The 21,126-nt window shown below is 39.9% G+C and overlaps 2 protein-coding genes across 4 annotated transcripts in view; one reads left to right on the top strand and one right to left on the bottom strand.

Moving 5' to 3' along the window:
• Positions 1 to 1,372: 1,372 nt before the first annotated feature.
• Positions 1,373 to 6,232, top strand: SFR1 (SWI5 dependent homologous recombination repair protein 1). The gene is made up of 4 exons (XM_061458824.1): positions 1,373 to 1,487; positions 3,402 to 3,517; positions 4,644 to 5,030; positions 5,254 to 6,232. Exons 1-4 carry the CDS (start codon positions 1,457 to 1,459, stop codon positions 5,443 to 5,445), a joined length of 726 nt encoding a protein of 241 aa, XP_061314808.1. The 5' UTR covers positions 1,373 to 1,456; the 3' UTR covers positions 5,446 to 6,232.
• Positions 6,233 to 8,390: 2,158 nt separating this feature from the next.
• The window catches only part of CFAP43 (cilia and flagella associated protein 43), a 48,076-nt gene continuing 35,340 nt past the window's right edge, over positions 8,391 to 21,126 (bottom strand). For 2 of the 3 annotated variants that reach the window (XM_061458820.1, XM_061458821.1), the window contains exons 27-39: positions 20,390 to 20,467; positions 19,842 to 19,967; positions 19,193 to 19,312; positions 19,002 to 19,109; positions 17,359 to 17,445; positions 16,976 to 17,064; positions 16,382 to 16,589; positions 15,540 to 15,652; positions 14,599 to 14,755; positions 12,623 to 12,787; positions 10,580 to 10,660; positions 9,281 to 9,434; positions 8,391 to 8,641 (exon numbers count right to left, since the gene is read on the bottom strand). In XM_061458820.1, coding sequence (XP_061314804.1) covers positions 8,484 to 8,641; positions 9,281 to 9,434; positions 10,580 to 10,660; positions 12,623 to 12,787; positions 14,599 to 14,755; positions 15,540 to 15,652; positions 16,382 to 16,589; positions 16,976 to 17,064; positions 17,359 to 17,445; positions 19,002 to 19,109; positions 19,193 to 19,312; positions 19,842 to 19,967; positions 20,390 to 20,467 — 1,644 coding nt within the window. In that variant the 3' untranslated portion in view covers positions 8,391 to 8,483. Of the gene's footprint in view, positions 8,642 to 9,280; positions 9,435 to 10,579; positions 10,731 to 12,622; positions 12,788 to 14,598; positions 14,756 to 15,539; positions 15,653 to 16,381; positions 16,590 to 16,975; positions 17,065 to 17,358; positions 17,446 to 19,001; positions 19,110 to 19,192; positions 19,313 to 19,841; positions 19,968 to 20,389; positions 20,468 to 21,126 lie in introns of those variants that run through there. The other variant, XM_061458823.1, reaches the window with a different exon arrangement.

Raw genomic sequence — 21,126 nt, 5'->3', positions numbered from 1 at the left:
AAAAGGTTGCTATCATCCCTGTGAAATTCTATTTGAAGTGAGTGAATCTGTGTATACTTGTGTTGAAAAGCACAGTAACGGCTAACATATGATCACATCTACCCTCAGGGCTTACTCGCCTCTCAGTGCAAGAGTGTATCTTGCTCAGTACAGATGGAGTTACATGAGGTGAAGAGACAAATGAACATCCTCATCCATGGCTGTGAGGAAGAATAAGGCAGGAAATCAATGCATTTGTGCTGCAGAAATTAAGGGCACAATCTAGCAAAAGCACATGGGTGCATATACTCCACATGCAACACTCGGCACAGCTGTGCAAGGCCTCAATGCACAGCATGGAACAGTTCGCCTGTGGGCAGCGCTGAAGGAAGCACAGATCCATCATCCCTGTGGGCTGGGAGGTATTGCTGTTACACTTCTGCAGCTCACTTGCTCAGTCCTGACAGTTACAATTTGAAAAACACTTTGTGCAAATCAGTTTTGAGAAATGTCAAGTCCATGTGGAGAAACCAGGTCTGCAGCTTGGAAGGAAAGTTTGCTGATAAAGATATGAAAATCGCATTTGCTTCAGCAGTGTCTTTGAGAGCCAGGGCACTCTAATCCTTCTCTGAAGTGCATGACTGCAACTACAGCGGGGGCTGCTCCTGGTCACTATCACAATACACTTGCCTGGCTGTCCAGTCAAGTTTCTTCACTTCCTTCTCCTTCCCTCACAACCACGACAGTGCCATTCAGATCACATTGGTGCGTTCCCCAGGTACAGGCTCATCGTCATCCCCCTTCTGTGAGCAGACAGTGCCTGAGGTAGAAGTGATGGATGGCCTGGGAAGTTGAACTTTCTTTGTGCCAAAAGGCTGGGCCTGCCCTGCCCTCATAGTGGGGGACGCTCCATGCCCAAGCTGACTCCCAGGCACAGGGACACTTACAGCAAGATGGCACAAGGCCTTCAGCAAGCTCCTAGAGACACAGCGCAGCCTGCCATGACGGCTGCAACGTGTGTACGAGGTGCACCGGGGCCCCAGAAGCCCTACTCTGTCGTCACCTCTGCCGCAGCAACGCCCACCCCCACGTTTCCCGCCCGACCCCCTGCGCCCGCCCGCGCAGCACCGTTACCACGCCCACCGTCTTCTCTTGAGCGCAGGCGCAACGCGCTATGGCGGGGGTGCGCATGTGCACTGCCCTGGCCCCGCCCCTTTCCCGGAAGCGGGAGATTGAAGCGCCGCGGCGGGTGAGGGCTTGTCCCGCCCGGCTGCTCTCTGCTCCCTTCAGCGCGGTGCTGCCGGCGTGGGAGAGGGAGGAAGCGGGTCTCTCGGGGCTGTCCCTTCGGCTCTTATCCTGCATCTTGGCTCAGCTGGTTCTTGGCGGCTCAGTTCGGGCCTCCCGTTGCTCCACGGCATGTGGCTGGGGCTGCGGTTGTGTTGCTGTGCTCGGTTTCTGGGGTGCCTCTTGACCTTCCATGGTGCCTCACCTCAGAAAGAGCTCCTCGGGTTTGTGGCTGTGCTTATGGGCTGCCTTATGGCAGCCGCCTTTCTGCTTCCCTGCAGGGTGGAGAGCTGGCTGGAAAAAAGTTGTTGAGTGGTAACAGAGCCTTTGGTTGGTGAGAGGAGGGTTTAGAAAGAGCGAGTGTTGTTACATAGTGTAGCTATAAACAGGAAAACTAAGACGTGTAGCATCAGGGACTTAACCCAAAGCAAAAAATCGAATTAGTACTGAAGTGCAAAATTGTCCTTTTCCACCTTCTAGCCCGAGTTTTCCTTACTTACTGGACAAAAATATTTTTCTGTGTGATAAATAACATCGCAGCTTGAAAATGTAGAGGATACTTGGGCTGAGATACTGGGGAAGGGTTTTAAGAGTGCAGGAGATCTGTATGATCTGGTATAGTGGAGGCGTGTCTGCCTGTGGCAGGGGGGGTTGGAACAAAATGATCTTTAAGGTTCTTCCCTACCAAACCTTTCTGTGATTCTAAGAATGTGCTTTGGAACAGAGTTCAAGTAACAGTATTAGTAAAGCACTGGAAAAAATATTCATTGTAGTCATGGTTATTTGAAGACAAATAATCACATTGGAAGAGTCACAGGACAGCAGGACAGGATTCTGTTGAAGCTCTTAGGTTTCAAATGATTTTGCTGCTGGGGAAGACTGATTACATATTTATGACCTGCTGTATATACAGAGGCATGAGGTAGCTTCTTCTAGGCTCTTGCTTACAGTAAGAAATAAAAGCCTGCATTGTATTTAAGCCTGCATTGTATTTAATGGGTGCTGTGGGCTTCCTGTTTAATTGGTAGGTTGCTAAAATACCCAGTTAACTGGATTTTGTTTACTAAAGTTTGGGAGGTTTTAAATCAAATACCGTATGTTGAGTTGTGAACAACTGGAGGAATGTTGACTTGTAAGATAATTGAGGACCCGTTTCCTTTGGTATAGAATGAGGAAGATCAGGTCATTTTTAAAAGGCTTCTGTTTTGAAACTTCTAATTGCAATGTGCAGCTAAAGGGAGGTGTAGCTGACAATTTTCCAGCTGCATTTTGGTCATTATCAGGTCGTTCACAAGTGCTAAAGTAAGATAAACACTACCAAAGTAATTTGAAGTTGGTATATGCTGGGAGACAGGACTTGTCATTTTAATTGAGATTCTTTTCTGAGCAGACTGGGGATGCAACTTTCGATTTAAAATTCTACTTGTGTAATTTCCTTTTTAAGCAGCATCCCCAGAAGGCTCAAATGAGAGAGTGGATTATTTTTGGACTTTCAGACCCAATTATTTTCTTTTCTAGAAAAGATTGTTTGTACATCAGGACAATACAAATCTTGTGGTTCCAACGATCCTTCTGTCACTACTTGGGATACAGTTAAAATTAAAGGACTGGTTCTTCACACCTGGTTTAGTAATTATTATTCCTTTGAGTTAGACAAGCATTAAAGGTCAGCCAGGTTAAGACAATACAGTTTGTTTGGAGTGAGCTTTTTTGATGAGTTCAGTGTTGCAGGATCTGATCCATGCAATGTCTGATTTATACAGACTGTAATGGGTTTGTTGCATAAGTTGTCTTGCTCCTTTTTAGCACTTGAAAGTATATCAGGTAGGAAAAAAAGATATTGTGGAGAGTAACTGTAAGACTTTATATTTTTCATTTTTTAAAGAAAAAATCCAGAGTTTTAGGACTGAGGGGAAAATAATCTACAAAATTCATAGTACGGTGCTTTATACCAGTGAGTAGTGTTGGTCATCCCTCTTGAAGCCACTCGCAAAGCAAGATGTCTTTTTTGAACTTGTCAATTAGAAAATAAGCTTTAGTATTTCTTATTAGGGCTTTTTCCTTGTTTCTGCAGCCACATGGCTCATTATAATCTGGTGAAAATAGCACCATACATAATTTATTCTGTCTTTTAACAGAAATTGCTATCCGTTGTGAGATGGAAGAACCAGTGCTTGATAAACTGCCATCTTTGTGCCATACTCCAAAGGATTCTGGGACAGCAGCTCCACAGGCGACTAGTTCAGGGAAACGGGTATGAAAACTTACTTGGTTTCCCAATAACGTGACTCTTTGTAGTAACAAAAATATTTGTGAAATCATTAAGTAGTCAGAAGTCACTGAGATACTGTTTGCTGGAAGGCTAAAGATAGGCAGCTTATACACATAGCTACAAGGTTGTGCAGGTAAGGAATGTGCTCAGTGTACTTTGTTCTGAATATGCAGATGTTTGCTGTGAAGACAAAGGGATGGAGCTGTATAACCCAAATGCCATACTAATAAATGTAAATAGTATTTAGGGCTTGTGGTGGAGTTTGTTATGTTTGTTTTTTCTTTAATCTGCCATCTTCAGTTTTCCCAAATCCTGATTTTCTAGGTTGCTGTGTATGCAGGCTGACCTTCTGCTTACACTTGAACAAAATACACTGCTTTCAGTTCATATAGCTCCATACTGCTGAGCTCTGCTTTGGTGTTCATCCTAGCATGTGTTATGGTGATGTCGTCACACTCAGCACCCGGACCTATACAGGATAGGGCTAGTTTGCAAGTGTTCCTTAACTAATCCTTCTCCCCCATATTGTAGTATATTTTCACAAGTGAAAATACTAGGCACATGTTATGAAAATTAACTCTCACTTTGAAGAAAAAAATCACTCTTTAGATTCTTATCAGTGAAGGATCTCAAAGTATGAATAAGTCAAAATCAGATAGTTTCTAATACTATCAAGCAGAATACAGATGTTTTATATGGGTGCTTATGTGTGTCGTGCGATGGAACAGCAAAAAACCCTAACCCTCATCTCCATTAAACTAGAGGAGGGAATTGAACTTGATGGAATAATATTAGCCATGTTGAAATATGCCATACACTTTCTGCATAAAGACTAGATGAGTAGGTTTGCCTCAGCAGAATACAGGCTTCCACAAAATGTGGAAGTAAATCTTTCCATATCTTGCAGCTGTATGTGCAAATATGTACGAAAGGAGGATGTTCAAATTTGTGAAAATTATGGAGAAAATTAGGAATTCCAGCTTTACAACCATCTTTGCATATATGCTATAGTCTATGTAGATAGTAACCAGGATAAACAGTTCTTTGAAATCCGATCAAAAATTAGGTATTCTGATCCATCTCTTCCTTTGGGTTTAATATTTTCTAGCCAATGAGTGCAGCTCTGAGGGAGCGATTGAGGAAAACAAGACGTTCATTTAATGCTAATATTGCAGTAGCAAAGCGGCTCAAAATAAACACTGAAGAAAAAGACTGTCCTGATGCTGACAAAGGGTGTCTGCCAAAGACGAGTACGGATTGTTCCACATTACAAGATGGTTCGGAAAACCTGGAAGGAAATGGCACTGGACATATATGTGTCAAAAGTCCCTTACAGGAGAGTGGTCTCTGTGGATCTGCAGAGAATTCTTATGTGCTACAAACTGATCTTAGTCAGCAGCAGTCCCTGGAAGAAAAAGTAAGGCTGCTGAAACAAGTGCAAGAGAAAGAAGAACTACTTCGGAGGCTCAAACTGGTTAAGATGTATCGATCTAAGGTGAGGCAAACCTCTGAAAAAGCACTGTTAGGTCATTCTTTGAAGTGGAATTGATAGTGTAATCATCACTTATTAATTTAAGCCACAATACTCGCTCTTATGTGGTGTTTGTGTAGTGTCTGTTTAAGGTGTTTTACAAAAATAGATCTGCAGGGTATCAAAAAAACTCCACATTTCAGCAAATGATAACATTTTTTTTTTGTTTCTTTTGTCCCAATTTCAGAACAACCTGTCTGAACTGCAGGCTCTGATAGTGAAATGGAGAAGTAGTACCCAGCTGATGCTGTATGAACTCCAGTCCGCCTTTTCTGCAGATGGCAAGAAAGTGAATCTCACTCAACTGATAGATACTTTTGGATTAGAAGACCAATTACTGCATTACAGCAGGACAGAAGAAGATTTTGTAGATCCATAATCTACAGGTGTAAAAAGCTTTGAATTACACACATGCAAAAGCAGAAAAGACTGAATTCTGATCATGTAAGAAGTGTTGATCAGACAGTGGACTTTATGCTTTGAGGTTATGATACTTGTAAAGCTGTGTACTTAAATACAGTAGGCACTGTAAAAGGCATTACCTAAGAGAAAACACTGAACTTGTGCTGTTCTGGCTTAGCAACTTGATTAGTGAATCATTATTTAATAAAAATCAAATGAAATCAAGCCATACTTTAACAGGTAGAAGGCAGCCCATTCTTTGATTAGTCTTTGCAAGGTTACCTGTATTGATATAGTACCTCACTTTGTCACTTCTGTTGATGTTCTGATGGGAAAGAGTTCATAGATATGTCCCCATTTTACACATCTTCCTGTTGCCCTTCAGTTACTGACAGCATTTTGCAAGTTAACTAATTTTCATGTTGTTAATATTCTGAAGCCACAATGAGATGTTCTCAATAGCTTTAATTGTTCATGAAGGAAATGTGCCATAATGCAGTCACTTTCAGGTACTGGTCCAGCCAGTTGTCTTCAGGGAAGCTGAAGTATTCTCCCACAGCCTGAGATAATGGAAGGGAAGGCAAGAAAATTGTAACCAACCCCTGTCTCTTCTACTATTTCATGTGAGAGCCAGGTATTTTCTCTCTTCAAACAAACAAGAAAAACAAGGGCTTGTCTAAAGGGAGTGATTCCAATACAGCATCATAAAACTGAATGAAACTTCAGCATCTCATTTACCCTCCAATAAATGTCTGTTTTAAATGCTGGGTTTTTATCTTAGCTTGAAATTGCTTATTTTCTCATGATGACGTGTGTGTGTAGTGTGGTGACTTCTGCCTGCTTTTATTTCTTTCAGATCTCTGCTTGTCAAATGTAATATGAGTCGTAACTACTCTGCAGGTCTCCCTGCTATGAATATTGTTTTATATACAATCCCATTCCTTACTGGCTGTACCATAACTGGTTTGTTTACAGGTGCTATTTCCTGTTTCCCATGGGAAGAAAATCAAAGATCATACAAACCTTTTTAACATTGATAGGGCTTATTAGACTTAAATCTGTACCCACAACTTGCTCTTAACAATATTGATTGTTGCTGTCCACAGAGAATTAATGAAGAGAGCCTTTATTACTAATCACATTTTGAGTATTAAGACACTATTTCTTCTGCCTCTTGAGGTTAGTAAAAAAAAGATGATGGTGGCTGGTAAAGGGGGTGGTTCTCTTTATGAGTTCCTTGGCAAATTTGCAGTTCTGCTGCTTCTAGGCAAGTTTCAGCAGGAAAACATCTTGTGAAAAGAATGAAGATGTAATTGGAATCCTTACAGACCCCAGTTAGAGATGGTAAAGCAGAAAAGGAGGTGGTGTACAGCTGTAAGGAGGTGGCATGCAAGTTCCCAGCAGTAGTTTTCCTTGCAAGGGTAGAATTTTTTTAAACTAAGATACTTTAGAATCACAGAATAGTTTGGGTTGGGTTGGAAAGGACCTTATGATTATCCACTTCCAACCCCTTGCCATGCGCAGGGATGCCTCACCCTAGACCATGTCACCCAAGGTTCTGTCCAACCTGGCCTTGAACATCGCCAGGGATGGAGCATTCACAACTTCCCTGGGCAGCCCATTCCACTGCCTCACCACCCTCACAGTGAAGAACTTCTTCCTTATATCTAACCTGAACTAGCCCTGTTTAAGCTTAAACCCATTTCCTCTTGTCCTGTTGCTGCAGTCCCTGATGAGGAGTCCCTCTCCAGCATCCTTGTAGGCTCCCTTCAGCTACAGGAAGGCTGCTATGAGGTCTTCATGCAGCCTTCTCTTCTCCAAGCTGAACAGCCCCAACTTTCTCAGCCTGTCTTCATATGGGAGGGGCTCCACCTCCCTTACCATCCTTCTCTGGACTTGCTCCAACATCTCCATGTCCTTTTTACATTGAGGACACCAGAACTGCACACAATACTCCAAGTGGGGTCTCAGAAGAGCAGAGTAAAGAGACAGGATCGCCTCCTTTGACCTGCTGGTCATGCTCCTTTTAATGCAGCCCAGGATGTGGTTGGCTTTCTGGGCTGTGAGTGCATACTGAAGCTGGCTTATGGTCAGCTTCTTATTGACCAACACCCCCAAGTCGTCTGCAGGGTTGCTCTGAATCACTTCTCTGCCCTACCTATAGCTGTTCCTGGATTGCCCTGACCCAGGCATAGGACCTGCTGTTAATGATCTTGCAATGGAATGAGTTAAAAATTTATGTGAATTTATGAAGGAAGAAGAATTGACACATCATGGAAGAGGGAAATAAAGATATGCAGGTAGATCAGTACCCAGCAGTAGTTAATGATTTCAAGGGTTCATTATTTTTCTTAGCTCTCTTGGAGAGTTCTGGCAGGAGAATAGACTGCATATCAGTGTGAAGGAATTGGGAGATAGCAGCAACTGTTTCAGGAGGCCAGATGTTTCCAGCCTGTTTTTCCTGTGATTCTGCCAGTGGTAGTAGCCACTGCTAATGCTGGCTGTGGGTAATTATGCTATCATAAGCCACAGCAGCTTTCAGGACTGGGCCAGGTAGCACGCATGGTCATGACAAAGCATACCTTCACCTCGCAACCTACACGTCTGCCATTGTAGGTGAAAATAGTTTTAAAGAAGCAAAATGAAATCACAACCAGAGACATAAATTTTAGCAGATGAAAATTCATGCAGTACTTCACTTTCAGAATGTTCTATAATTGCATATTGCAGACTAAGGCTATACAAATACACCTGTTCTTCTATTGGTCTACAATATCTTGTACCCTGTTTTCTGCAATGAGCTATAGGGTTTATATAATCAAAACAGCAGAAATAAATCTCATGAACTGAAATAGGCATAAAACATACAAAACAAACATCTTTCAAACAAGTTATTTTTAAAGAAATCACAGAAGAATTATGTTTGTAGAAAGGCAAGTTCTGGGAGAAAAAGATGTCAAAGCTTCTTTTCTTAGCCATGACCATGGTATTGTATATCTACCTGGACTCTGAGTTTTAAAGAATCGGGAATAGTCTTGATCGCAGTCTTTCAACTTGTGCCTGAAGAATTTCACACTCTTCTTTCTCTTCCTTAATCTGCTCCCGTAGGTGTTTCTGCTTCAAAATCTCTCGGTAGCGCTGCCTTGCAACCTTATCAGCAATATGTTGTGTGTCTGCATAAAACAAAATAATAAGCGTCAGCCTGTACTTGTAGGGGATGCACAGTCTATATGTCTATTAAACACGTCCTGGGGTTCTTCCAAGTTCTGTGTAAAATAGGTAAGCACTTTAAAGAAGGCTCACAGTTGGGCTGAAGAGCCTATATAGTACTAAATAAAGCAAAAAGAAATTCCAAAAAGCACTGGGAATGCTTCCTTTAGTTTCTCGCAAGTATTTTGAATATCTGTTTTCCATTAGTGGGAAGAACTCTACAGTTTTCCTAATACCCTTCTCAGCTTCACATTACTACCTCTGATCTCTTCAATGGTGAAAGAAAGTGGGTTGAACAGTTCTGAGAAAGAATGAAAACCCTTTGCCTGATGAGGATATTAATGACTGTAATATTCTGACTTGAATAGTTTCAGCAATTTGGGTAGTCAGCTTTGGGTACAAGAACAACAGTCTCTAGGTATGTTCTTAAATAAACAATGTTAAACTGTTGTGGGAGAAAGGGCACTGCTAGTTTTGCACACAGTAATCAATCAATAGGTGCTCCTTGCCCCTTATCTGATGCTGATGGAGAACAGGACCGTGTAGCCTTGGAGGTATTTTCTGAATGTTCTTTGTGACTTAAGTGTGTTACTGTGACTCACCAGCTGCCTCAAAGATATGCCTCCTTTCTGAAGTAGAGACCAGCATTTCTTTGAGCTCCAGGCTGAGCTCATAGTTTTCTTGCTCTTTTAAACTGATGCGTTTCTCCAATTCTTTAACTTTTTTTTGGCGGTTCTTCACATTCTTCTTATGCAGCTGTCCATTTCCAAATGAATAAAGCAAATATAGGAGATTATACAAAAGCTGTTCTGACAAAGTTATGATAAAAACCTATAATCATAAGCACTGCATGGTAGCTCAATGAACTTGTGTATTTTGGTTTGACTAACAGCACATTCTAGTTTTACTTTGTATAGTGTCTTTCACGCACACTGTATTACAGTATGCTTTATGGTATTCTAATTTAAGTGGCTGACAAGGACCAAAGAAGTATGGGCCAGGGAGAGAGATCTAGTAACGATAAAACTTGAAAGGCAAAGAGAGTGAAGGAAGCAAATGGAATCAGTGAGTTGAGAAACTCTCAGCTTCTAGGAGCTGCTAAAGAAAGGGTGGTCATGCTGAAGTTGTTGGATGAGCTGTAGAGGGACAAAAGAAATGCTAAAGCTTGAAGAGGAAGAGGAGGCTCATGCCAGCTAAAGCAACCTAGAAAAAAATCCAGTGGAATCACTTGAAAACAAGGATAATGATAATTTGAATGCTGAAATAGATGAGGGAACCAGCAAATCAGAATGTTGTGTCTCATTTTGAATATAGGGGGGCAGTGATACTAGGAACAGGCTGGCACTCCTGAAGAGAAACGTTAAGCAGCGAAGACTGGAAGAATGCTTCATTAGAAATGGGAGAGTGTCTTTTATAGGTAATGCTGTGTAAGAAGTGATAAGCAGATCTGCATTCAGATGTTCAGGAAGGAAAGCATTTAGTTCTAGTAACAGGGTAAGTAGATTTCTCTCCATAGAGTTGATTTATGTAGCAATTCATGTACGATGACTGCTTCCAAAGACTTTAAACTGCTGCTGTAGACAGCTCAGTGCAATCTAAAGAAACTATTTAAAGGCAGATAAATACATGGAAGTAGGTAGGTAGGTAGGTAGGTAGGTAGGTAGGTAGGTAGGTAGGTAGATAGATAGATAGATAGATAGATAGATAGATAGATAGATAGATAGATAGATAGATAGATCATCCATCTGTGTGTACTGTTATGGCTATGCTGCAACAGTCCTTGACGTAGTATGCCTATATCAGTTGCACTTAAGCCTTACAAATACCTCTTGCTAATGAAGGAGAGGAGTTGCACTTAAACTGAGATGTTTCTCAAATGTGGTGGTTCACTTAGGATTTACCTCATCCATCATGCCAAGAGTCTGCTCCATCACTGAAATGTGGTGGGCAACGTTGCTGTTGTAGTTCGGCACAGTTAGGAGCTGATGAATTAAAACCAGAAAGAAACCATCTTATTAAGCCAGTTTGTTTGTTCTCAACAATTTCCCACTTCTGTAAAGACAATTATTATGTGAAACTCAAACCCCCTAAAATTCTACACAGTGGAAAGGCTTACTAGTGATCATAAACAGACATTGTAAAGATACTCCTGGACGTTGCATGAATACTAAACTGTACACCTGTTAAAAAGAATGTTAACTATTATGCGTTAATGGAAACAAAGACCAAGAAAATTTGTTGTGAGGTTATCAAAAAGACCCCAAGCTATACTTTTGCTTATTAGGTAGTCTAAGCTAACACAGCTGGAAGGCAAAGTGCTCTACAGTCTGTTTTTAGGCCAGAGAAGAAAGTGATTATTTTCTGTCAAGTGGCTTCCTAGTAATTCTTACTTCTTTTACTGTTCTTGTATCTGCATAGTAATTCAGGTTTCAGACAATTTATTGAAGATTTTTCTTGGGGACAGTGCTACTGTAACACTTCTTTATCAAATGGCAAATGGTAGAACAGGCTGTATGACCTATAATGGGCAGTAGACAAGTTTCTGTAGATTTAGATTCATCCTTCCAGAGTATTGCCCCACCAAAGTGACTGGTAAAATTCTGTGGACTGCTCTAGTTAGAGGAGGAGAAACAGGAAAGACCCAGCAGGCTCCTTGCCTACAACACCAAACTTCTTTCATGCACTGCTTTGTTAATAGCCCTCATTCCAGGTGTTCTCAGGTCCACACACATTTATACAAGCCATCTGTCTTTCTGTTCCTGTTGTTGAGGTCTCTGTTGCCCTGTCTTTTCCACTAACCTCACATTTCTACTCACAAAATGATGTCAAGCCCCTTGGAGCATTCAGATTCTGATTAAACTGGTATCTGCCTCTGCTATGGGCAAATTTAAGTCTTTCTGAAGGGCAGTAGTTCTGTTCATCGGTTTAAATTAAGTTTGAGCTAAAGGCAACACTGGTGATGAATGTGCTACAAGAACTTTTCAGTGTGTTGTCACATCACCTTGTTGGAAAGCTGTTTTTTTGGTGTTAGTTATGGAAGTCCCTTGGGTGCAATTCAGAAGTGAACAAGCAGTTTGGAGAGTAGCAAAACAAATGAAGCCTGAGCAAAACATGTGTTTTGGATTTTCTTTTCATCTTTTGATGGAATTGCAATACCCTTACATGCTCTCCAACACTCTTCATTTTCTCTGTGCTTGCCTCTCCCCCACTGCAATATACTCATCCTACAACATCCCTTACTATAAGTCTTTATGCCCCCCACCTCATTGCCTTAGTTTCATCGGCTTTCTCTGCAGTCCTCTACATCCCGTACTGCAATACCCTCAGGTTTTCCCTACAACCTTTCTTCTTGCTCCTCTCTTCTCCCACTGGTATCCTTGTCTCTCTCCCACAACCTTTACCTATGTTTTCTGGCCTGCCAGCTGGGCTTGTTCAAAGCTATGTGGGTGCTGATTTGCTGGCCAACTGCTGCCTTTTGCCTGCCAGGTGTGGCAAAACAACTACCTCCCATTCTGCTGGTGGGTCAACAAATGGAAGTGAGCAGGGCTCAGTGAGGCTCCTGTAGGAATGCTCAATCTTTGTACCCTGAGCAGAAATTATGTTGTTTCTGTGAGATACCAGATGAGGGCACTTCAGACCTTTCACTTTAAGGGAAATTATAGTGCCTGATTTAAAAAATCTGTGCTTAGTGGTTGCAAACCCCAGATTCCTTACTTTCATTGCCAATTTTGAAATACTAAAACTTAGGGCTAATTTTGCCTTCATTTATGCCTGAACATCCTAAAGAACTTTATCACTGATCGATCTCAAGGGTAAAACTGAATTCTTGAACTATCAGGCATCAGGTTTCTCAGTAGAAGTAAGAGATGAGGCAGAAACGATGTTACAGGTATAGGCAGCAAAATAGTCTGCAGTCAAAATATGAATTAGAGAAAGTAACTCACTAGCTGGCGATCTTTGGAAATAATTAGTGATACAATATCGCGAGCTTTCTGTTGCAGATCTTCTATCTGCATTCTCATTTTCCTGTGTTCCCATTCCAGCTGAAATATCCCTTTAGAGAAGTCTTTATATTCCACCATGCTAGCAATTTTTTTTTCTGCTTGAGCCTGAAAAAAATAGATTAATCTTTTAATTAACAGACTTTACAGATTATGGAATTATTATTTGCAACAAGATAGACAAGTTTCCAAAGTTATAATTTTAGGAAGGAAAAATGCTATATTGCACTCTTTTTCCAGACTTTGTTCCAGATGGTTATCTTTTGTGGAATTTTGTACCCTTTTATGCTCTGTGGCACAGCCTTGGATCATAAAGGGAGATGAAGGAAGTTAGAACTATGCTCTCCCTCCATCTTTCTATAAGAATGTGAAGTCATTTTAGCACTACAAAATATAAGCTTACTCTGTATAAAGTATTTTGCAGTTGCTACTGAAGGCTTTGTGTAGTAGCAGTAAGAAGCTATTTTTGTACAGCCAGAACACCTAAAAAAAGAATGTTTAATGAGAGTATCCTAGAATTACAGAATCATAGAATCCCAGGTTGGAAAGGACCTCAAGAGTCATCTGGTCAAATTTTTCTGGGCAAACACAGTCTAGACAAGATGGCCCAGCACCCTCTCCAGCTGAATCTTAAAAGTATTCAATATTGGGAAATATTGAGGAGATTATTCCAAAGGCTGATTGTTCTCATTGTGAAAAATTTTCCTCTAGCATCCAACCAGAATCTCCCCAGGAGAACCTTGTGCCCATTTTCCCTCATCTTTTCCGTATGCCTCCTGTAAAAAAGGGAGTCTCTGTCTTCTTTGTAGACACCCTTTAAATACTAGACCATGCTGATGAGGTCTCCCCTGAGCTTTCTTTTCTCTAGGCTGAACAAACCCAGGTCTCTCAGCCTTTCCTCATTCAGGAGGCTTCCCAGTCCTTTGATCATCTTTGTGGCCCTTCTCTGGACCCTCTCCAGCCTGTCCACATCATTTTTGTATAGCAGGGACCAAAACTGAATGCAGTATTCCAGGGGTGGCTTGACAAGAGCTGAGCAGAGTCGTCTAATGACTTCTCTATCTCCACTGCTGATACCCTTGTTAATGTAACCCAGCATCCTGCTGGCTTTCTTCACTGCAGCAGCATACTGTTCACTCATCTTGAGCTTGTTGTCCACCAGGACCCCCAGGTTCTTTTCCACAGAGCTGCTCTCCAGCCAGGTAGATCACAGCCTGTGCTGCACTCTTGGATTGTGTTTTCTCAGGTGCAAGACATTACACTTGTCCTTGTTGAACTTCATAAGGTTCTTGGTAGCCCACTCTGCCACCCTGTCCAGGATGGCTCCCCCTTCCAAAGTGTCCACTTCTAGTTTAGTGTCATTGGCAAACTTGGCCAGGGCACACTTGATCCCATCTTTCAGATCCCTTATGAAGATATTAAACAGTGTTGGGTCCAATAGTGATTCCCAGGGATCCCCACAGGTCACCAGTTTGAAAAGTACGAAAAACTATTTTAAGTATGATCATCAACTTCACCTTAGATAGAAAAGTGTATTAATTTTTTAAATCTTAATGTAAGCTACTCTTCAGATGCTACTTAGCATGACTGTAAGTTTGGCTTGAGGGAATTTTTGGACTTGTGCCCAAGATATTAGCATTTTCTATTTACAATGTGTGTGTGAGTGATGGCATGTCTAAAGGCTGTTGCTGTTTCATTGATCTGAATTGTATTGATCAAACATCAAGAAAGCAGTCTGTATTGCAATCTTTACATCATAAAAGACATTACAGAATTCTTAATAGCTTCTAGATTACAATTCAGCCTACTGGTGTGTAGTAATGAATTGGAAGTAGATGTTTCTGGAGAAAAAGCAGAGCCCCTGAAGGACAATACATTTGTTTAAAAAGCTTAAATTTCCTTTGGATAATGTAAATTACCATGATATTGCGATTCAGTTCTTCAATAACGCTCTTACTAATGAGAATGGCATCACTGTATTCTGGGATCTCTGTGTTTTCCAATTCTACTTGTCCTTGTTTTAGCAAAAACTGGATAGTCAAATTCAACTGAAGTTTCATCTTCTCCTCTTGCAGCCTAAAATGGCAGAAAATAAAAACAATGCCTAGTGCTTTCAACAGGTATATATAAATCCTCCCATGATTCTCAAAATGTTTATATTTATTGCTGGTAAGTGGTATGTTCATCTAGGGGTTATTCTTTGACAGCCTGATTTCTATTTTCTCCCAAAGTGACTACAGAATTTGCATCTCATTTCTACATATGAAGTTTTCAATCACTGGATTCAGTTTAACATACTCTAGCAGATGTTGTGAGAGAAAGTGTTGTTACTGAAGAGAAATCTTAACAATTGAAAAGGAAATGGAGGAGACTTCCAGCCAGCACCCATTTTCTTGTATAATTTATCCTGGGGTTTGTTCCTGAATGAATCTGAAAATTATGTCATGGAAACACTGCAGATCTAAAGCAGGTCAGTGAAATTGGGTGTCATGTGGCACATTGCAATTGGGAGTGATCACTGTATCTTAGGCCCACATGAGTGAAACTTAACTGAGCTAGCTAGCATATATATGGCCTTGAAGGCTTTGGGGATTCACTTTCTGATGTAGTGTTTGGGAAGTCAGTTTGCACTGAAGACTATGGTGCCATCCTTACTGATGTTACCTAAGAAGGTAGATTAAGAGTGGTGTGGCCTGCTCGCATGTACTGTAATTACACCTCATTTCAGAAATATTATAGGTCTCAGATCATCCTAGATAAAAGAGTGTTAGAGGACATGGCTGTGTAATTCTGTAGCTTTTGGTTCTGGTTTGGTGGAGTATTAAATTGTAGCTGAACACAGGAAAAAAACAAAAATTACCAAGTGAGTTCCTGGAAAATGGCTTCTATTTCTGAATCAATTATGTCACTGTCATTTACTCTTCTCTGGAGAAAGGCCTGCATCTCTGCCAGAGTCTGGGACTTCCATTTCACCTAAGCAAGCAACACCATGAGATTCTGAACTTTTTTAGCTTGTATGTCAGGGCAAGCCTCTTCAAGAACAGAGAAGACAAGTTCTTAAGAAGACATATGTATGTATAAATATGCAGCCTGCTATTTTGAGAATCCCAGTAGAGCACATGAGGTACAGAGGTTACAATCCTTACACTCTGCTCAGAAAAGTATTTATTCATTTATGCATAGTTTATTCACATGAAGGGAAATAATATTTCTTTTTCTCTTAGTGAAATTTCATTATCTCTGTCTCTGGATATTTCAGATTTACACCTTTATGCTTTTAAATTAGAACTTTCCAGCTACACCCAGCTGAACTATTTTAAATTTGAACTTTTCCAGCTACACAGAATTGGGAATGCATTGGTGCAAATGTAGGTAAGCTAATGGGAGAGAATAACTCCAACAGATCATAGAAGTCAAATACCTTAACAGTATTTTGGTAGAGATGGAGAAAAGGAAAATGATCTTTTTTAAGAAAATGAAACCGTATCAGGATCACAATCATTTCTGATCAAGTCTGTCCACATTAATATGCTGATTTTTCCTCTGAAGGACAACTAAAACTTCTGTGTCCAGAAGAAACTTTCATACTCAAATGTAGCTTAGGTATCCTGCAGTGTTATTTCACTACCATTTGAGCTCAAAAAAAGTTCAAGACCTGGAAATATCAAGTAGAGTACTGGCAAAATAAAGAATTTTACATACCAGCTCCTCACTCTCCATTTTATTTCGTCTAGCTAGACAAAAATTTTCCCATATAGACAGATCTAAGCCATCAGGCATGTGCTCAGGACTATCCAGTTCATCCATGGCTTTCATTAAAAGTGTAAGTGCATCTTTGTTATCTCCAGCTGAGCCCAAACACTTCACGTAGGGGTTAGCTGTGTCAAGGACAGTTTCTTTCACTGGAGTCCTAGTGCACATACACAGTAGATACAGGTTTTACTTTTAATTTTCTCTAGCGTAAAAAAAGCTCATAAACAACTAAGAACTTTTTATACTCCCAATCTCTTGCAAAGAGCAAACAGGTAATACTACATCTCACACAAGGTAAGAATATATGTTTTTGAGACCTGATGATTACTTAGATTGCATTTAAAATAGATTGCGTGAGGAGAATAAGGCAATGCAAAATAGCAACTGTTAGTATGATAGGAAATCAACAATTGTTAGCTAGCCAATAAAAAGCAGGCAGTCTGATTATCAAAATAATTGAGACTATTGAAATAAATAACATTCTCATTCTTGCCTCACAAAAAGTACTAGTATTTAAAAGGATGGAATGAAGGGGGATCTTACTTTGGTCGCTGCCTGTAAAGCTGGAGAAGTTTCTCAAGCAAATGGGCAGGTACGTCAGCAAACTCCCTTGCAAAACTAGATTCCAAATTCTAGGAGGGAAACAGAAAGCTTTCTTGTTACCACAATGATATTTTTAAAAAGAGCATCCACCTGCCCATATTTTAGAAATACAGAATATGGTGCTCTTCCAAGTACTCCCAAGTATCACAGAAATCTGGACTATTTTATAAATTCTGTGCACATATTCTCCTTTACAGCTTAATTTCAGTGATCAGCACATTGACCAGAACTCATCCTGTGCTTACAGTGAAGTATGCTCTCAGTATCAAGACACAGCATTAACTTTTTAACTTCTGAACCTCATCGTGTTTGTTGAGTCTCACCTTCTCTTGAACTACGGCATTTTCATAGATGTCTATGTAAGCCTCAATTTTACTTTTTGTCATCTGGATTGTTCTTGCAGTCTTGACCTGTAGCAAAAGCAAAAGATTTCAGGAATGAAACTCAGCCAGCAGAAGCACTGAATGGCCATTCATATATACTGATGAAGCTGACACTTTCTTATTTCTAGGCAAAACGTTCTGAGCTATTTTTGCAATCAATTTAATGCCTTCTTCAGAGGGTTACTTGTAAATACTGCTAAAAAGTGAGCAGGTGAGAAATTAAACTAGTCCACTGCTTAAGAAAGTAAGAATTTCGTGGAGGAAATATCTTATGCAAATGCTTATAAATCTTCTTTTTAAGCTTCAGAATGTGTGTTCCTACTTGTTTACACTTTTATAGAGATTTCCTTTTCCTTTCATGTTGTCACAAATAAGACCAGTCAAAAATTCCCAGTAAAGCATTCTTCGTTTTAGAGTGCAGTTTTCCCATTGTTATGACATAGTTCTGCTACATGTCAGGATACTAAGCTCATCTGTTTTATTGAGGCTGTTTAATGCTTATATTCTGCTGGGGAGACCGTTTTGATGTATTTGACAGTTTGCATGGACCAAAAGTTATACCAATTGGAATGTTTAAAAAGGGAAGGAAAACAAAAAAGATATGTTTTGAAAAATGTATGCTGGTATACATTTGGCCTCAGATACTTTTAAAAGTAGTTCAGCCTATACTTCGGAACCTCTCCTGTAGCTCACATACGAAGGGCTCCTTGCAGCTCCAGACACAGACGTCTGCACAAGTCGAGTAGATCTGACATGGGGAGGCATTAGTATATGTGTGTATGTATATATATATATATGTATATATATATTTTAGTATAGTCCACACAAATGTGGACTCAGGGACAGGTCCATGAAAACAAATAGGCAAATGGGCTTTATTGTCCCAAGCACCAGAACCAACCTGCAGACTACCACCACTTAAATCACCTGAGTCACATAAGTATTGGCAGAACATAGGAATTGGAACTGTCACTCAAAGTTATTACTGTGGGCAGTAAGCACTCACACTGAAATCTAGATCTACTACTTGTACTCTCCAGTCTTTTTTTATGTATGGTTTTACAGGGATAGGTAAACTCTGCAGGAGGTTGAACTGGTCAATAAGGCTATAAACACTGTGCTCCATCGTATGTTCTGCATCCATGGTCAGATACTCATACGCAACCTCTCACTGGCAAACAAGTCAGCGTGGCCCTGGTGTACATTAGACACTAAGTGGAAAATGCAATGGTGTTACACATTCTTTTGTGCACCTTCCTGTCATAAAAGCATCACAATTGGTGCTTTCAGTTTGATATTGTATACTAAAAAATATTATATATATAAAAGAAATAGCAGTATGCCCTTCTGAATGTGTGGAGCTTTACCAAAGTACTCTAGATGAGCCAAGATCTATTCAAAACCATATGTATTTATAACGGATGTCACCTGCACCAGTTGAAAAAAAAGAAAAAAAGTCACCCTGTAAATTGTCAGAAAATCATTTATGGCAAAATTTTGATTTGGAAAAAGCAGTCTTCACAAGAAAGTACATTTTAAATATTACTCTTTTCCTAAGAACAACATTTCAAATGACAACTTACTTTTTCTTTCTCCTTTTTCATAAGGAAATTATGAAGTCCAGTTTCTCTGGTGGCCAACTCTTCATCCAACATTAGAGCATAAACAAGATTGACTATTTTGAGTTCTTCCTGTGAAATGATTGTAATAAAAAATAAATTAACATTCCTGCTGCACAGAGGCATAGATGAAAAATGAATGTTCTCTGCAATACCTGATAGATGACCATCTCTAATTTCACTTTCTTTTCAGAGAGTTTGCGTACAGTCTCATCAAAATTCTGTGTTGTTTCTTGTATAGAAGCTTCAAGCTTCTCCAATTCATCTTCTAGTGACTGGGAAAGGAAGGACAAAAGCAGCAATATTACATCTGAAGGGACAAATAATCTCTGATATAGTATATCAGATGCTGGAGAATGCACAATTTTGAACTCTGTTCTTCAGCCAAAAGGTTCCAAAATTTACTTGTTTGGAAGGAGTGTGCTGCCAGGCTACCAAGTTATGTTGTACAAATACCACTTTGAAGGACAAATGTAACTATTCTTTTTGTATGGAATCAGCAAATCTGGGAATGGAACCTTAAAAAAACCCTAATTTTTGGACTACTGGTACATTTGTGAAGGAAAGTTCCCTTTTGTCAAATATCACAAGTTTTGGTACATATTAATTGGTGTAAGTAGAGATTGACTTATATTACTGTCTAAGATAGGAGTTATTTAATATGCCACGTGATCTTTGTTTTTCATTTATTCTTTGTTCATTTATTTATTAGTATTCATTTTTAGAAGTAGCTCCTGAGAAAGATCAGAAGCTTTGGTCAGGAGCACTGTGAACAAACCCACAACTTTTCTCCTTTTAATTTACCATTCTGTAATTTTTTTTTTCTTCATTCAGCTTCTTGACTTTTTCCTCATAGTCTCTAAATTCTTTCTTTTCTTCATCAGTCCAAACATACTCAGGTTTGGATATAAAAGTAGGTGGAGGAATATCCTGGAAACATTAAAGACAAAAATGCTCCAAAAGCAATATAAGTTCTCCATCAGCATACTAACAAACTCTACGACATAGCAAATTTAATGAAAGATATGTCTTAGTGGTAAGTAAGTAAGGTAGAAGCCTTAACTCTAAATGACATATATGTTACTGTAATGGTAATACTAGATTATATACCTTCATTATTCTACTGTGATAGGGACAGGCATTGATGGGTAAACCATATGCATGCACTAGAATCTTGTGGTCTCTTTTGAGTCCAGTGTATGGACTCTTATGGAGTCTGTCTAGGCATAATGCAATTCTACAATTCTATGACTTTCTTCCATCAGTTAGGTTGGAAATATTTGCTAGTTGTATTTCACATTTCTTTAAAAGCCTACAAGCTACACAAATGATATGGCAGAAACACAGCTCACCATTTTCAAGATGTCTTCCTTTTTGACTTCTAGCACTCCACCCATCATGTCATCAAGAGCACGCAGTCTCTCATTGTCCTGGGAATAACCACAAAAAAGTATTTTAGGCTAAAAAAAGGAAGTAGAGTCATTGGAAGTTTTGGGAATGATAATAGGGTAGTGCACTTCTACAACACCCATACAATTATTCTGTGTGTCACTGGTAGTTTAATGCTCTTCAGTGATGCATGTGAAGTATGCTAAAAGTCTCAGAGTGTTTTCTGGTGGTCAGATGTTCATATACTAAATAACTTACTGCAACTGCCATTCTGGCAGGTTTGGAAAGAATACCAAGGCATAGACTACTCCTGGGAAGATGGCAGGCCAGGATGAAGGAAGTTGTAGTGCTAGTGTCTTACTGTGCATCTTTTCTGGAGGCCACAACCATCTTAGGCTTTTCACAGATGTATTTTAAAGCCAGAGGTGTCATCTTCTAGTCTGATCCCTGAAGAACAGAGGTTGCTCAGCCAGCAAACACCTATCAAGCACAATGCTCTTGACTGAGCAATAGCATGCATTTAGAAATGTATCTAGTTCCCAGTCACCTGATACGGTATTTTTAATTGCCACTAAGCACATTAAAAATTGCAAGCCTAACACTAAATCTTTTCTTCCCCCAGATGGTCTATGTAGTAAAGGATTATGTGATTGTAAAAGATAATAAGAGGAAAAAGGCACACATCATCATTACCTACCAT

Source organism: Pezoporus flaviventris, unplaced genomic scaffold (assembly GCF_033815535.1).
Source record: "Pezoporus flaviventris isolate CSIRO_AGI_PZ_B2104156 unplaced genomic scaffold, CSIRO_AGI_Pfla_v1 ptg000029l, whole genome shotgun sequence".
Lineage (NCBI taxonomy): Eukaryota > Metazoa > Chordata > Aves > Psittaciformes > Psittacidae > Pezoporus > Pezoporus flaviventris.
Note: the sequence above shows the minus strand (reverse complement) of the source record. Positions and strands in the feature narration are given on the sequence as shown.

Excerpts from the sequence above, each read along its gene's own strand:
- SFR1 (XM_061458824.1), top strand. The coding sequence starts at position 1,457 with ATGGTGCCTCACCTCAGAAAGAGCTCCTCGG. Across the intron at positions 1,488-3,401 it reads CCTCAGAAAGAGCTCCTCGG|AAATTGCTATCCGTTGTGAG; the intron begins GTTTGTGGCTGT and ends GTCTTTTAACAG. Across the intron at positions 3,518-4,643 it reads CGACTAGTTCAGGGAAACGG|CCAATGAGTGCAGCTCTGAG; the intron begins GTATGAAAACTT and ends AATATTTTCTAG.